The 14,553-nt window shown below is 40.3% G+C and overlaps 1 protein-coding gene across 1 annotated transcript; it reads left to right on the top strand.

Annotated features, from left to right (window-relative positions):
* Positions 1 to 762: 762 nt before the first annotated feature.
* Positions 763 to 12,711, top strand: PHAX (phosphorylated adaptor for RNA export). The gene is made up of 5 exons (XM_074570066.1): positions 763 to 921; positions 2,751 to 3,370; positions 6,059 to 6,179; positions 7,843 to 7,926; positions 9,329 to 12,711. The coding sequence occupies exons 1-5, from the start codon at positions 817 to 819 to the stop codon at positions 9,596 to 9,598; spliced, it is 1,200 nt and encodes a 399-aa protein (XP_074426167.1). The 5' UTR covers positions 763 to 816; the 3' UTR covers positions 9,599 to 12,711.
* Positions 12,712 to 14,553: the final 1,842 nt, after the last annotated feature.

The following is a 14,553-nucleotide window of genomic DNA, read 5'->3' as shown; positions in this document are numbered from 1 at the left end:
AATGCTTTTCTTACAGTATTTGTGAAAAAATACCTCAAAAATCTGCTGTAGAGATCAAAATGGGTCATCTTACTAAGCCGCTAATACACCACCTTCCTGTTGTTGCCCTGGTAAAGCTGACCAGGACAGATTTTCATCTAAACGTCTTTGTTGTCCTGGTTTGAGTGACACAGGATTTCTTTCTTTCAGTCACGTCACTTTGCAGTAAAGTCTCTTCTAATGCTTGGGAAAACTGCACTCTTTACTTTACAGCCACCTATGGGATGGGGGTTTCAAGGTCTGACCGTTTGCTGTCGACTTCAGGGAGTGCACAGCTCCCTGCTGAATGGGCTGAGCTTAATCCTTGTCTCGAGATCAATACTGGTTCTTTTGTATTACCAATGTTAATTATTTAGACTTACTCTACTCAATCTACTTATATTTCGACCCTCGGTCCTTCTTGGTTTTTTTTCCCCCGATTCCCCATCCCGGGTGGGGAGGGGTCATCGGGTGACAGAATAATTGTCTAAACGGCAATAAAACGTTATGGGTTCATCAAACCATAACATTTGTGCAGCATCGATCATCTCCACAACCGCAGCGACAAGACAAGGAGCCGGGAGGGCGGCACGACCCGCTTCCGCCAGCCCCCTCCCCGCTCCGCCGCCGCCAAGATGGCGTCCGGCCTCCGCTCCCAGCCTCCCCTCCTCGCCCGCTGGCCGGCGTTCCCGACACGCACCGCGCTCCTGCGTCGCCGCCGCCCGCTCTCCCTATTGGTGAGAGGGGGCTGCCGCGCGTCGCGGCTGCGTCCGCCCCTCGCTAGGCGCCGGCGTCGCGATGGCGCTGGAGGCGCGGAGGATGGAGGGCGAGGTGGAGGACGGCGAGCTCTCCGACTCGGACTCCGACATGCCCGGCGTCGGCTCCCCCGGGGACCCGCAGCAGGTGAGGAAGGGGAGGTGGCCAGCGGCAGGGCCCGGGCACCAGCCGGAGCCGCGCTGTTCCCGGCGGGGGGACGCGGAAGGCCTGGCGGCGAGAGGGCCACAGTGCTCGGCGCCTGCGGGAAAAGGGGCCCCGGTACGGCCCGGTCAGGGGTCCCTTCCCCGGGAGTGACTGCCTGCCTGCCCTGGGGCCGGGAGCCGGCTTGTTCCTTCGGTGCCCGTTTGTGCGGGGAAACGGCATGGCGGGGCTGGAGAGGCTTTTGTTGTTGCCGGGCGCTGAGGTCGGTGAGCAAAGGAGAGCGAGGGCTGAGCAGTGCCGCGGCTCCCTTCAAGAACAATAGGAACAAGGCGTTGTGAAAAGCACCCAGTGGCCATTGCTGCTTTCCCTTGACTTGACAACCGTTTCACATCCGTGAATTGCTGAAGAGATGCTGTTTATTTCCAGGTGTCTCATATTGTTGGAGTGTGTTGTGAAGTTTATGAGGAATTTATAGTGGTGCGTGGGCAGGAAAAATATTTCAAAATAAGATAAATCAGTGGACACTGTATGTGTAAGGATTTTTTTTTTTCTTTAGTTGTTTTGATTTACTTGCAATATAGTTCTGGGATGTGTAGCACAGGCGTGTTTCTGTTTTGGTTTTGGTGTTTTTTTCTTTCAATTTATGGAGTTGTTAGTGTTTTGCACTATGGAGTACATCTTAAATTATAGGTTTGTATTTCACAACATGATAAAACAAGTTGAAGAGTTCGTTTTTCTGTTTGCTAATAGGAAGAAGAAATGGTGCCATAGTGTTGGTGAAAGCAGTAAGGTTAAAGAATTTTTATTTCACCTGAAACTGAAGGAAGAGATCTTATTTTTAAAGATCACAGGTCAGCATATAACTGTTATGATAGGAAGTCAGGTAGGAAAAAGCTGGAATTATGGGCAAGGAAAATGCTTACCACAAATTAGCACAGATGATGTGGCCAAAGTTTGCAGCATTTGGGAATAAGAATTTTGGGTTATGTTACCCATGGTGCTTTTGCAGGTTATGCAGGTTTGAGCAGCTTTCGCTTTCATATTTTAGTTTATCTGTCAGGTGTATGTGGGGAAACATCATTTCTTGAATATTTTTATAGCAATGAGACTTTTGTTGTAAAGTTTGTTGAAATCTTTAGGGATTTTGTCCTAATTAATAAGAAGCCGTGATGAGTCTGTGGTGTCTTGTTGGTTTAAAGGAAGCAGACCCCAGTTCTTCTGTAAGGTACTACTGTCCCCAGCTGGTCATGTGCTGTCCTGATTGAACCACAGTCCCAATACACTCTTAGCTTCTCAAAGTCCAAGCAGCATCCAAGTTTTGTGGGTTTGATTTTGGGGTTTTTGGTCACATTTTCTTCTCTCTTGAGTCTCTGGGAACACTGTTGTGGTTGCAGACCACTAGTCTTGACCCCTTTCAGACTCTGGAGAGAATAATCATTTCTCTGATGTTAAAAAACCCTTCTGTTAAGTTGCCATGGTGGCTTGGTTTTTTAACCTTCTTAGAACTGCTGTGCATGTTGTGTCTTTGTCTGATTTGGGAATTTTAATAGCTTTTCTAGTCTCATAATTCCATTCAACAAAGATGATGTTAAGTAGATTAGTGATTCCTGGTGTTTTCTATAGCAGCCATGCTGTTATAGAGTTTCATAGGATGCTTCTGTCAGCTGTAGTCCAAGAGATGCTCATAGAGGACTGCCCAAACAGTCACGAGTCAGAATTAATTTTACTAGCTAATCAAATCTTTGGCATGACTTGATGGTTCTTTTAATTTACAAGAGTAATTAAATTAATGGTCATGTACTGTTTCATTTCAGAAATCACATGATGGCAATGATGCAGGCAGACCATTCCAGAGCGGCATTTCATCCTGTGCACCAAGTGTTCCTTATCGGACAACCAAAAGTGTGGATTCAAGTGACGAAAGCTTTTCTGAATCTGATGATGACAGCTGTCTGTGGAAACGAAAACGACAGAAATGTTTCAGCTTTTCTCCTGCTAAATCTGAGCCTTTTCAGGTTAGCCAGAGCCACCAAAAACAAACAGCTCTGGGTGGCAAGAAGGTCAACAACATTTGGGGTGTGGTGCTCCAGGAGCAAAATCAGGATGCGGTGGCTACTGAACTTGGGATTCTAGGCATGGATGGTAGTATTGACAGAAGCAGGCAGTCTGAGACTTACAATTATTTATTGGCTAAAAAGCTGATGAAGGAAGCTCAGCAAAAAGAGGCAGAGACTTTAGATAAAGAACTGGATGAATACATGCATGATGACAAGAAAACACTGCCAGTAGAAGAAGAAAATGGGCAAGGCTTTCTCAAGCGGAAGCGGCCTGTGAAAGATAGACTGGGTGAAAGACAAGAAATGAAATATAAAGGAAGGTATGAGATAACAGAAGAAGATTCAGAGGAAAAAGTGGCAGATGAAATTGCTTATCGGTGAGTTTAGTAACAGTGTATCTTTACTTCCATAAGTATTGGTAAACTGTTGATGGGAAAGAGTTGGGGGAAAAAGCTTTCTTACTGCTAAATACATAAGATGTCATATCAGATTACAAAAAGCATGAGTGCCTTGTGTGCATGTCCAAAATTTTGGGATTAAAATGCAGTATTATGGCTGGTATGTGCAGAAGCATGCAGTAAGACTGTTTATTTTTTTTAAGATCCACCAAAATAGTTTGTTATTTCAGATCAAGGGCAAGGAAGAATATTGTTTCTCATGATACAGATTTAGTAGTGGCCTTTTTAGGAAATACCGTGTGAATAAAGATGCGTATTGGGAGTTGGACACCAATGAACACCTGCTGTGGTCACCATGAAAATCTGGCGAAGTTATAAAACTTTGAAATTGTAGATGGCTCAGGTGGTGTAGTGTTTTGGAGAGCACAGTTTCTGAAATGCACATATTCTTTATGTGGAAATGTTTTGCTGCTGTTTTAAGCAGGGGCTGCACCAAGGTTAGATACCAGCACTGAAATCAAGCCTTGCCTCTTTCTGTACTGTGAAACTGAGCTGCAGTTCTGTGCTAATTTATGGAAGCCAGTGTTGCTGTATGCACTCTTACCACCATCCAGTTCTTTTCATGATCCTGCTAATTTAGTTATTGTACACTGAGCTGAGTCAGAAAACTTACCTGTCCAAAAGCCTGTTGCTTTTTTTACAGAGCTAGTTTGCAGACACATTTGTTTCCTGAACCAATTTGTGGCACGATTTCCTTTGAGCTGGCACTGGCAGCACTGGACGGATTGTGTGAGGGAGGGCGTGGGATTATAGTCATTCTTAATTAGATTGACTTAAACTGCCACAATCCTTTTTCAGTGGTGCAAGGGAAGAAAATTATGTTAAATAGGGAACAATAGTTAGAAGATTTAAAACCTGGGTTTATTGATCATTGTTGATTTCTTATGTGTGATACTTAGCGTTGCCAGACGCTGAAATACAGCAATTAGACAACTATTACTGCGGTTACTAGTTCTTGGTGGTTTCTTGTTTATGAATTGGAAAATTTTGAGCATTTCTCTTGTAATAAACTTTTCTTTGTTTTATTGAGCCCTTCATCAAAATAGGGCAGAAGCCTCATTTATAGGAATAGTTGCGCTGAACTGCATCAGTAGGATTGTGGTTATACACATCACAGGCAGCGCTATTGTTTTAGCTGTGCTATGCTATGTTGGATTCATAACCTTTTTTTGTGCTGGTCCACACAGCGAACTGAAATCAAAGAGTTTTTCTGACCATCTTGTGCCATTTTTTGCCCTTCACCTTGTTCAGTTCCTGTTGCAGTGCAGAGCTGCTTGCTAAAGCATGCATAAAGGAGGATTGTACAGGGCCAGGATGAACACTGAGTGGGGATTTGGCTGTCTAAGATGCTGCTGCTACTAACAAAAGGTCTATTTAACCAGCTGTCTAAGGAATCCTGGTTATCTTAAAGTTCTCTGCATCTTAGAGAAACACTTCCATCTCTTCCAGTAATTCACAATTTAGGAATCAGTTCTATAAATATTTAAGACAGTGTTTACCTTCTGCTGCCTTATCATTCATTGAACTCAGAGACATTAAATGCAAAGTGTAAAATTAAGCAGACTGGGTAATCCTTTTCCTGATTTGGACAATTGCCACTCAAGTGTGAGTTTTAACATTTAATTTCAGGTAACTTCAGTTATGCAGCTGAAGCTAGCCTGTTTGCTCTAAATAGTTGTTCACATTTGTGGTCAGATACCTATTATGCAGTCATTGTAACGTATCCAATTAGGCTAAACAGTGGTCTTAAGGAAATGTTGGTGATGATGGTGGTCTCTTGGTCCCCAAACTGTAAAATCACTGAGCTGTAGCGCTTGGGACTGTGCTTAATGAGAAGCTTTGTCATCAAAAAATCAGAATTTAGCATATGAACTCTTGGTCTGGACAAGTGGTATGGATTTCTGTGTTTACAGTGTTTTCCAATGGGAGAACATACTTTGGCACATTGATTGAATTGATGCTATATAAGCCTCTCCTGTCATGCAGACTGACAATGAAAATTTCTGTATGAGAACATTGTTGCTAACAAAAGAATGCAATTTAACTCTGAAATATTGCAATTTTGTTCTTGTTTTTATAAGTTTTTTTTATAAGTTGTCATAGATTAGTCAGCAGACTGATTTCTTTTTTGTTATGTAGGTTTCTCTGAATGGCACATGATACAGGGGAACTTCCACACTTATTGTTGTCTCCAAATAATTGTTGGTTTAACTGTAAAAGGTGCTGTATTTTTAATTGTTAAGTGCACAGCAGACTTTTATATTTAAGTTCAGAGATTTATACAGGTCTTTGCAGTTTCATATTTGGTTTAATCTTTTACACATCAATAGAAGAAAAATAATCACTCAGTGTATTTTCATTGAAACAATGTTTTTAAATGCATGCTTTAGAAAAAAACTTCCTCAGAAGCTCAGTATTTTGAAATCTGATTCAAAAAGGCACTGAAACATACTTAAATGTATAGACTGCTTCATTTTAGCAGGTTTATGTTCCACAGAATGAATTATTCATTATGGAAGTTGCATGGTCAATTTTACTCGAGAAATGATACTGACAATAAATGTGCCTTTTTTTTTCTTTTTTTTTTTTTTTCCCCCCTCTGCTCAGGCTTTGTGAACCAAAGAAAGATTTAATTGCCCGAGTAGTAAAAATAATTGGGAAAAGAAAAGCTATTGAACTGCTTATGGAAACAGCTGAAGTGGAACAAAATGGTGGACTGTTCATAGTGGTAAGAAAAATGTGATATTGTGTGTTTGCGGGGTGGGGGGACACACAACTTTTTACATGTAGAATATTGAGGTAGTGCTGTTGCACCGCTTTCATGCTGGACAGGTTCTCCAAGAGTTTCATGGCCTTCCCTCCCCATGAAAGTAATGTAACCTTCCAGCAGGATTTGAGTAAACAACAAGGTGAATAAACCTGGAAATTGCCCAACTTCTTGTACTGAGATAAGGATCTGATTTGCAGTGATAACGTTGTATGTTACTCTGCCTCCCTTTGGGATCTTTTCCTGACAGACTTAAGAGTGAAGGATTCTGAAGCTTGAGTAAAATTAGCTTGTCATGAAAAGCTTCCAGGTGAAGCCACTGGTACATTTCTTCAGAAAGTCATGTGGATGCTTGACAGCCCCAACCTTTCTACTGGTTTAATCAGCATGCCATCAGAGGTCAACATACTCAGTAGTGACCATTTGTAGTGTCACATTTGAAGAATAACTTTCAAAAGAGAATCTGTTAGCTTTATTAGAGAACCATTGGCTTATGTATCAATAGAGCAAAACTGAGTACTGCTTTCTGTTAAAAATCATGGTAAAAGTCCTATATTTAATGGTTAGGTTATCAATTTCTTGGCATGTTTTTGTTTTTATTAAATGATGAGCCTTATTGCAAAAGTTCAGAAAGAAAAAAAAAAAGAAGTGGAAGGGAATTGGTGAGTACTTTCAGGCATTTGTTTATAAATTACATCTTTTAAGTTCCATCATTGGAAGCAGAGGGGAGGGGGAAAAAAATTTAAAAACCCAGGACACACACACCAACCCCCTAAAAAAAAAAAAAAAAAAAAAAAAAAAAAAAAGGGGCAAGCACTTTCCAGCTAGCAACTTGTCTTAGAAGCAGTCTATTGTCTTGAAAGATTAAAGTACTTACTAACAAGTGTTTACCAAGGATGTGAAAAGGCACAACTCCTGGTGGCACAGGTTCCTTTGGCTGCACACCAGAGTGCACCATTTGAAAGGCAGATCATACTGTTCTTCTTGGTTGGGATTTTGTGCATCTGCTGTTTCAAGAACACACTTAAACATTCACCTTCTCTTTTCATACCATTTTGGATTGTATTTTACTTTGTTATTTAGCAGAAAAATACCACATTTAATAAATAGCAAAGCACTGGAGTAACAGTTCAACTTGATATACTATGAATAGTAATTGATTAATGGTGTGATAATTAATACTTAATAATTTACAGAGGCTTCAAAGCTGAGTCTATTCATGCGTCAATATGGCCCATTGCACCGCCACCCTTATACACTGTTGTGGGGAGAAACTTTAAAATACATGTTGTGTTTCATATGCCTTAGGTAGAAATGCAAAATCCTGCAGGTATGCGACTAAGTTGTAGAACTGCTAAGCACAACTTAAAGAAACCTGAGATCTACATAATTTTGTCAAATTCATTTTTTACATTTTGCTGGACTTATGTGTTAGGAATGTTCTGAATATTTAACCTAGTATATACGTTATTGCAGATAGTTTTGAGAGTAGCTAGAATACTGCTTCTGTTTTCTTTCGTTACCTAACACAGCATAACTTTTTTTTTATTCTGTCTCAGTACTATCTTTATATCAACACTTAGTATTAAGCTTGCTATTAGTAATTCACTCTTTCCCTATTAAGAACGGAACTAGGAGAAGAACACCAGGGGGCGTTTATTTAAACCTGCTGAAGAACACACCTAGCATCAAAGAAGAACAAATCAAGGTAAAATTGTCAAAAGCACAAATGATTGTCCAAAGTAAATTTTTTTTCCTACTACAAATGTTGTTTGACACGTTCTCATAACTCCTAGCATGTTTAACTCTATGTTCCAAAGAAACCAGCTTTTCACATTCAAAAAATAAGAAAACCCACAAAAAAATTGATTAATTGCTATTCACACGTGTCACGGTTTGTGCCAGAGTGGCCACTGAGACAGATGACGGATGCTCTTCCCCTCCTCTCTCTGTAGGAGGGAGAGTGAGAGAAAGACTTATGAGTTTAGAAAAAAGCAAAACTTGTTTATTGAAGTATTTGATAAAATAAAAAGAAAATAATGAAATATGTAGAAGCCCGGTATCAAGTTCCCAGGATGATGGTCGCATCACTGGCCAGCACTGGGTAAGTCCCAGACTGGCCTCAGCAATGGACGGGAACTGGATTCTGAAACTGGAGTCAGGAGTGCTGGTATCAGAATTAAAGGTAGACAAACAGAGTCCTCCTCAGGCGCCGGCAATTGAAGAAAGAGAGCTGACCCTTTGATCCTTCAGCTTTTATATGGAGTGTGGGGCAGAAGGGATGGAATACCCTGTTGGTCAGTTTTGGATCACCTATCCAGTCCCTTCCTCCCAACAGGTGCCCCTCTGCGCCCTTCTGCTTCCAACCCTCAAATGGGGCAAATAAAAGTTAGCTGACCATGGTTGTTATAGCAGTAGGTGTAAGCAAGAGCCTGGGAAAAGCATGTGTAATCCTGTCATCATGGAGGTTGTCACGTATACGACTCTCACAGATTTGCATGTCCTCAGCACTTGCAGCTTTTCAGCAGAATAAAAGCATTAATGTTTTCTGTAGACAACTTAAGTTTTTTAAAAAATAAGCAGGGAAAGAAAGGCATGCAGCAGCTCTGCTACATGATATTCTCCCCCTTGAAATATGGGTGAAACTTGCAACAGTCATGTTGCAGTTGAGAAGATGTTGATGGGGTTCACAAATGTTTGACAGTAAAGATGATGGGACCAGACTCAAATTTCAGTTTGAGGAAAGTTTTCTCAAGTTGTCATAGAACCTTTAGTTTTATTTTCTCTACAGGTCCTTCTGTATGGCAGCACGTCCCTCTGGTGCTGGAGGAACCCATTCCTCCCAGTTTTGTATCATCAGCAAAGTTGAAACAAAAGCTTAGTGATACTTATTTCCATATACTTTGAGATCGCTGAGAAGCTATGTAATAAAATTATTTATGGGGCATTTTTCTTAAGTGCAGTCTATCTTCATACTTCTACTATGAATAATGTGTATCTTAGTTGAATACTATTGAACAGTATTTGTAATTTTTTTTTCACTTCTTCATGTTTTCTTTAGGAAACACTAGTAAATGAATATTCCAAACTGATTTTTGCTTTCTTTCAAGGAAATATTCTATCTGGAAAACCAAAAGGAGTATGAAAACAAAAAAGCTGCTAAGAAGAGGAGAATACAAGTTCTAGGAAAGAAAATGAAAAAAGCTATTAAAGGGCTTAACCTGCAAGAATACGACGATGCATCTCGTGAGACTTTCGCTAGCGATACGAATGAGGCTCTGGCTTCCCTGGATGATCTACAGGAGGGTCATCATGAAGCAAAGATGGAACCTGAAGATATTATTGAAATTGATAATGCTCACGATTTGGAGATCTTCTAGTTACTAATGTTCTTGATAACAAAGTCTCTGTAACACATATTAAATGAGCCTTTCTTATAATCCCATGGCTTCTTGTTTTCCTAAGATGCAGAAACATGGGAAATATTTGATGCTGAAGAACATGACATAGTTCTTAGCTAAATTTAACAGCATGAAAGATGTTAATTGCCCTGTTATTTGTTTTCTCAGTCCTCAAAAACTGCAAGATTTTTCTAGGTAACAGTTCTGCATCACCATGTTTGTTCCTTAGGAACTTCTTTTAGGCACATGTTAGGTTTAGGAATTCAGGCTAGGTTTTAACCAAATATATCGTATAATGTGCTGAAGCTAGCAAAGTTATCAAGTGAGCAATGCTCCTTCTTACAGTTGAACAGAAAAAACAGTATAAAGTTATCTTGGTACAAAAGATTGTGTGTTCTTAGTATGGCAGTCTGTTGACAAGACAACATAGTGTTTATAGGATTAAGACCTGTAAAAACAGATTGCTTTGTGAAATAAACTTAATTTTAATGGTCAGTGACCTTGGAATAACAGCCTTGTAAGTAAGCAGTGTTGAACAATGTATGTTTCCAATTTCTGAAGCAGTTTCATCCTTTGTATTATAATAGTGGCTTGAGCTTCCTACCTGTTCTGTCCTGACTTTTTCCATTATTAGACACACACACAACTTATGCAGATCTTTTTGTTTGAAAACAAATATAACTGAATGCTTTCTGAGTAGTGAGATTTTACTAACCTAGGTTCCCCTCTAGGGTCTGTAGACTCTAGCTGCAGGTATAAACCCTTTACCTTGCAATTCTTGTTTCCATGCCGCTTCTCACGCGTGTGGTAGGATAAAGTAATGTGCAGCTTGCAGAAGTTCTAAAGTTTTTTCTATGCTGACTCTTAAGAAAACAATAGCATCCAAAAGATGATTTTTTTTTACCTAATGGAGAAGACTGTTGTGTAGTTTGTAAATTCAATTGAAGACTTTTATGTTAAATGTTATTAATATAACCGAAGAACATGTGTGACACTGATCTGTATAATGTCTAAAATACTTTGTCACTAATAAGTTGTGTTTTCTGTGACTGGATGCTATTTTCCAGTATAAAATATATCTGAAATATTAATGAATTAATTCACTTTCAAAACCAACAACAAACTTCTGCACATAAATTTTGTTCATTTAGAGTCCTTGGATTTCAGAAGCAAAGCATATCACTAAAACACATAATGAAGTTAATAATATTGAACCGTTCAGTACTGTCAAGAGCTGGTATTTCAAGGACTACAATAGTTGAAGAAAGAGTTCTTAAACATATAGCACATTCCATTCTATGCTTCATTAGATTTAATTAGAGTTTTGACTTCTCTGTGTTTTCCTATTCAGGTGATAGAGTTCCCTGTTAAGCTGCTCATCAGGTGTGAAGCGTGCCTTTGAGGGTAGTAGTTGCTCTTGATGAAATAACAAAAGGGTTTGATTTGTTCATTAACTTTCCTAACAAACCTATGATTGTCAGAGTACTAAACTGATAACTCACGTAAGGGAAACAGGATTTTGTACTATTTAATTAGTTTGGGACTGTACCATTTGATCCTAGTTTGGGTAACTGCTTGGGAATGTCATATAACAATTTCCTGCATAGAATTAGCAAATTTTAATGGTGTTTTAAGTAATTTTTTTATTGTTATGTAATTTGCTGCTAATAAGCACAGTGTAATTTTTAAATGTTAATATTTTTAATGTTCATTTTTCCGGTAGGGGATATTGAAACAATGTATAGTCTTCTCTTTAACAAAAGGAAGATGATACAGAGTGCCCATTCCTTCCTTCCAGTGTCTGTTTGACTGACCTTTGCTTAACTTCTGTTTTTTCCTCTGTTTTTGTATTTTCTTTGCCTTTCAACAAGACTCCTTTCAGAAGGAAGCCTGTTCAAAATGATGAGCAAATAGTCTTTGTTCCCATTACACCAGTGATTCCATTTTCCTTACTGCTGGCGTCAAAAAGATGGCATTAAGCAGCAGCAGTTGTTGTGTAGCACTGTAGTGTCTGCAGTTGAGCTTTGGTTTGTTATTGGAGTTGCGGGGCTGATCCTCCCTGCTCTGCAGCCTAGCACAGGCCGCTGCCCTCTTCTCTGGGATGCATGTGGTTTTGCCAGTGGTTGGTGGTGGCCACATGATGAGTCCGTGTGCAACAGAGTGTGGGGCTTGTGTCAGGAAGCCTTGGGTTGGGCATGGGCAGTGCCGGAGCTGAGGAGCCCGGGGCTTTGGAGTCTGGGGCGGGGATAGGGACTGATGCAGGTGTGCAAGGGTGAGAAGGACCAGGCTGCGATGTTCCTGCATATTGCTAAAGATCTGGCTCTTTACTCTGTATCTGACTGAGATTGATGGAGGGTGTTGAGGTAACGGTGGAGGTCATTTTCGTCTTCCTCATCAAACAGTTTTGCATTCCACCTTCTTTATTTTCTTCCCCCAAAACTACTGCAAGAGTAGGAAGCGTGGGTAAGGCTAGAGGCTCCCTTTCTCAGCTCCCACATAGTCAATTTGTTTAGTCTGTCCTGAGCTGATGCTTGCAGAGAGAGCAGCTCTATGGTGCCTGTTAGTCGACTATGGCTTGCCACTGAAGGGGATTGTGTGGGCTTTGTTTTGAGTGGGAACAGATATGCCTGGCTGTTCAGATTCTAGTAGCTGAGCTTTTACAGACAAAAATACAAATATAAGGCTTGGGGTCTGTGTTCTTCAGTTTCTGTGTTGGGCAGATGTGATAGAGGCATCATATTTACTGCAAATGTAGACTGCATACTGCTGGGACAAATATCACCCTCTATTCCTTAAGCTGTAGCAGTGCAATAAGGCATCTCTGTCATGCCTGAAGCAGACAATGAAAATGAGGGAAACGTGCTTTCATTTGAAAACACAAGCTTGTTTGTAACCAAAGACGTTTTTCTTCCTTATATCCCAAATTCAAATAAGAAAGCAATGCTTTTTGGTATCACAGGGAAAATTTAACTTATTAATGATTCAGTTCTGCAGTGCATCACGAAAGCATCACTTTAAGTATAATTACAATATTACAGATTCTCCTTCCTCTTCCAAGTAGATGATCTTGTTACCTGAAATAAAAGCTCTTGAAACGAAAAGTAGCTTAGAGAGGAGATACTGCTTTATTCGACGTCAGGTGCTGGGGGGAAAACCCACAAATCTAGCACACCTCACCAGGGATATTCACCCATTATTTATACACAAAAGAGTCTCATCATTCTGCCTACCTAATACAGAACTCCACCTAGGCTGACACATGCTTTACTATGACCAAACAGCCTTTTTGCACAGGCATATTAAATTTTGCTGTGGCGCCAAAACACTTCTGCACAGGCGTGAGCTTCTCAAGGAGACCGTTCCTCACATTATCCTTTTAAGCTATTGAGTCTTCTCAGGACTGTAAAAGTTTACTGTAAGTTTGCCAACTTCTTGAGGATGATAAGGATGTTCCTTGAAGTAGCCACAGCTCTATCCTAATCGGTACAGGAGTACATACTTCATGCGTAAAAGAACCTTGAAGTGATTAACCACTTCTTGTTTTCTTGTTTCTTGACAGGACAAGGGGTAATGGGCACAAACTTGGACATAGGAAGTTCCACCTAAACATGAGGAATTTCTTTACTTTGAGGGTGGCAGAGCACTGGAACAGGCTGCCCAGAGAGGTGGTGGAGGCTCTGTCTCCTGAGACATTCAAAATCCCCCTGGACGTGTTCCTGTGCAACCTGCTGTAGGTGACCCTCCTCTGGCAGGGGGGTTGGACTAGATGATCACCAGAGGTCCCTTCCAACCCCTACTGTTCTGTGATTCTGTGAAGAAGGAGAGGAAGGGGAAAACAGCAATAACAAGGTGGAAAGGTGATCTGAAAAGTGAATGAAAAGAAGATGACTACATGAATTATGACAATTGCTGTTATGGAGAACTTGAATTCCTCTTAGTTTGTTGGACTAAAGGTGTGGAGTGGTTGACTGGGTAATAAAATTATGAGGTTTTTTAAAAGGTGGTTTTTTTTCAATCTGTCATAAAATCTTGCTATGGCAACCTTCATTACTTATCCCCTTAACTTATGTCATCCTCTGCAGCTGCTGCAGTTTTGTCACTGAAAAGTCTGCCAGAGGCACTTTTTTAAAGCTTAGTTCAATGGATATGGGCTTACTTGGTACCCCAGTCCTGTTCCTAATTCTTACTGGTCAGCAGCATGTCAAAGCTAAAAGTCTATTTCTGAACTATTGTTGTACCTCACTGATTCTGGGAATGTCCAGTCCTAGAGCCTTGGCATTGTAGTTTGTTCAAGGGATTCAACAGCCTGTTGGAGACAATGATTGGAGTTTCCTAGGGCCTCCTCCTGGATTCAGCAGGCAGCTGGAAAGCATGTTGCACAGTGGCAACCATTGCAGCAATGGTGGCCTCTTGAGAATTTGGACCTACTGCATGCTAACTCATTTGTGAACCTGCCAGGCCCTAGGAAGTTCTTGAAGAATAAAGCTTCCCAATATCTAGAAAGGACATATTTGAAGCTTTCTTATCTCCTTATCTGCAATATTGATAGATGCCACTCCTTCAGAAGGAGGAAGGAACACCCAACTGTGATAGTTTTAATATGTCCCAGCCAAACACATTTCTTGAATCATGAACATCCAGACATAAATACTGACAAGAAAGACAAATACTTGCCTCAAGTTATAACAGGAGACTCTACACACAAGTTAGGTATTCTAGATACTATCTTTTAGCTAATTTGTATGTTTGTCTGTTTGCTTTGTTTGAGCAAAGAGACTAATTTTTCAGTTATTACAAAAAAAAAAAAAGGCAAACCAACATTTTTGTGCCATTAGATAAATACAGAAAAATCTTGTGTTGAAAACTTTTCCCTGGAAAGATTTTTTTTCCCCTTGAAATCTCATTTGTGATTCAGTATACCAGAATTCTTGTCC

This window comes from Larus michahellis, chromosome Z (assembly GCF_964199755.1).
Source record: "Larus michahellis chromosome Z, bLarMic1.1, whole genome shotgun sequence".
Taxonomy (NCBI): Eukaryota; Metazoa; Chordata; class Aves; order Charadriiformes; family Laridae; genus Larus; species Larus michahellis.
This window is presented reverse-complemented; position numbering and strand designations above follow the sequence as displayed.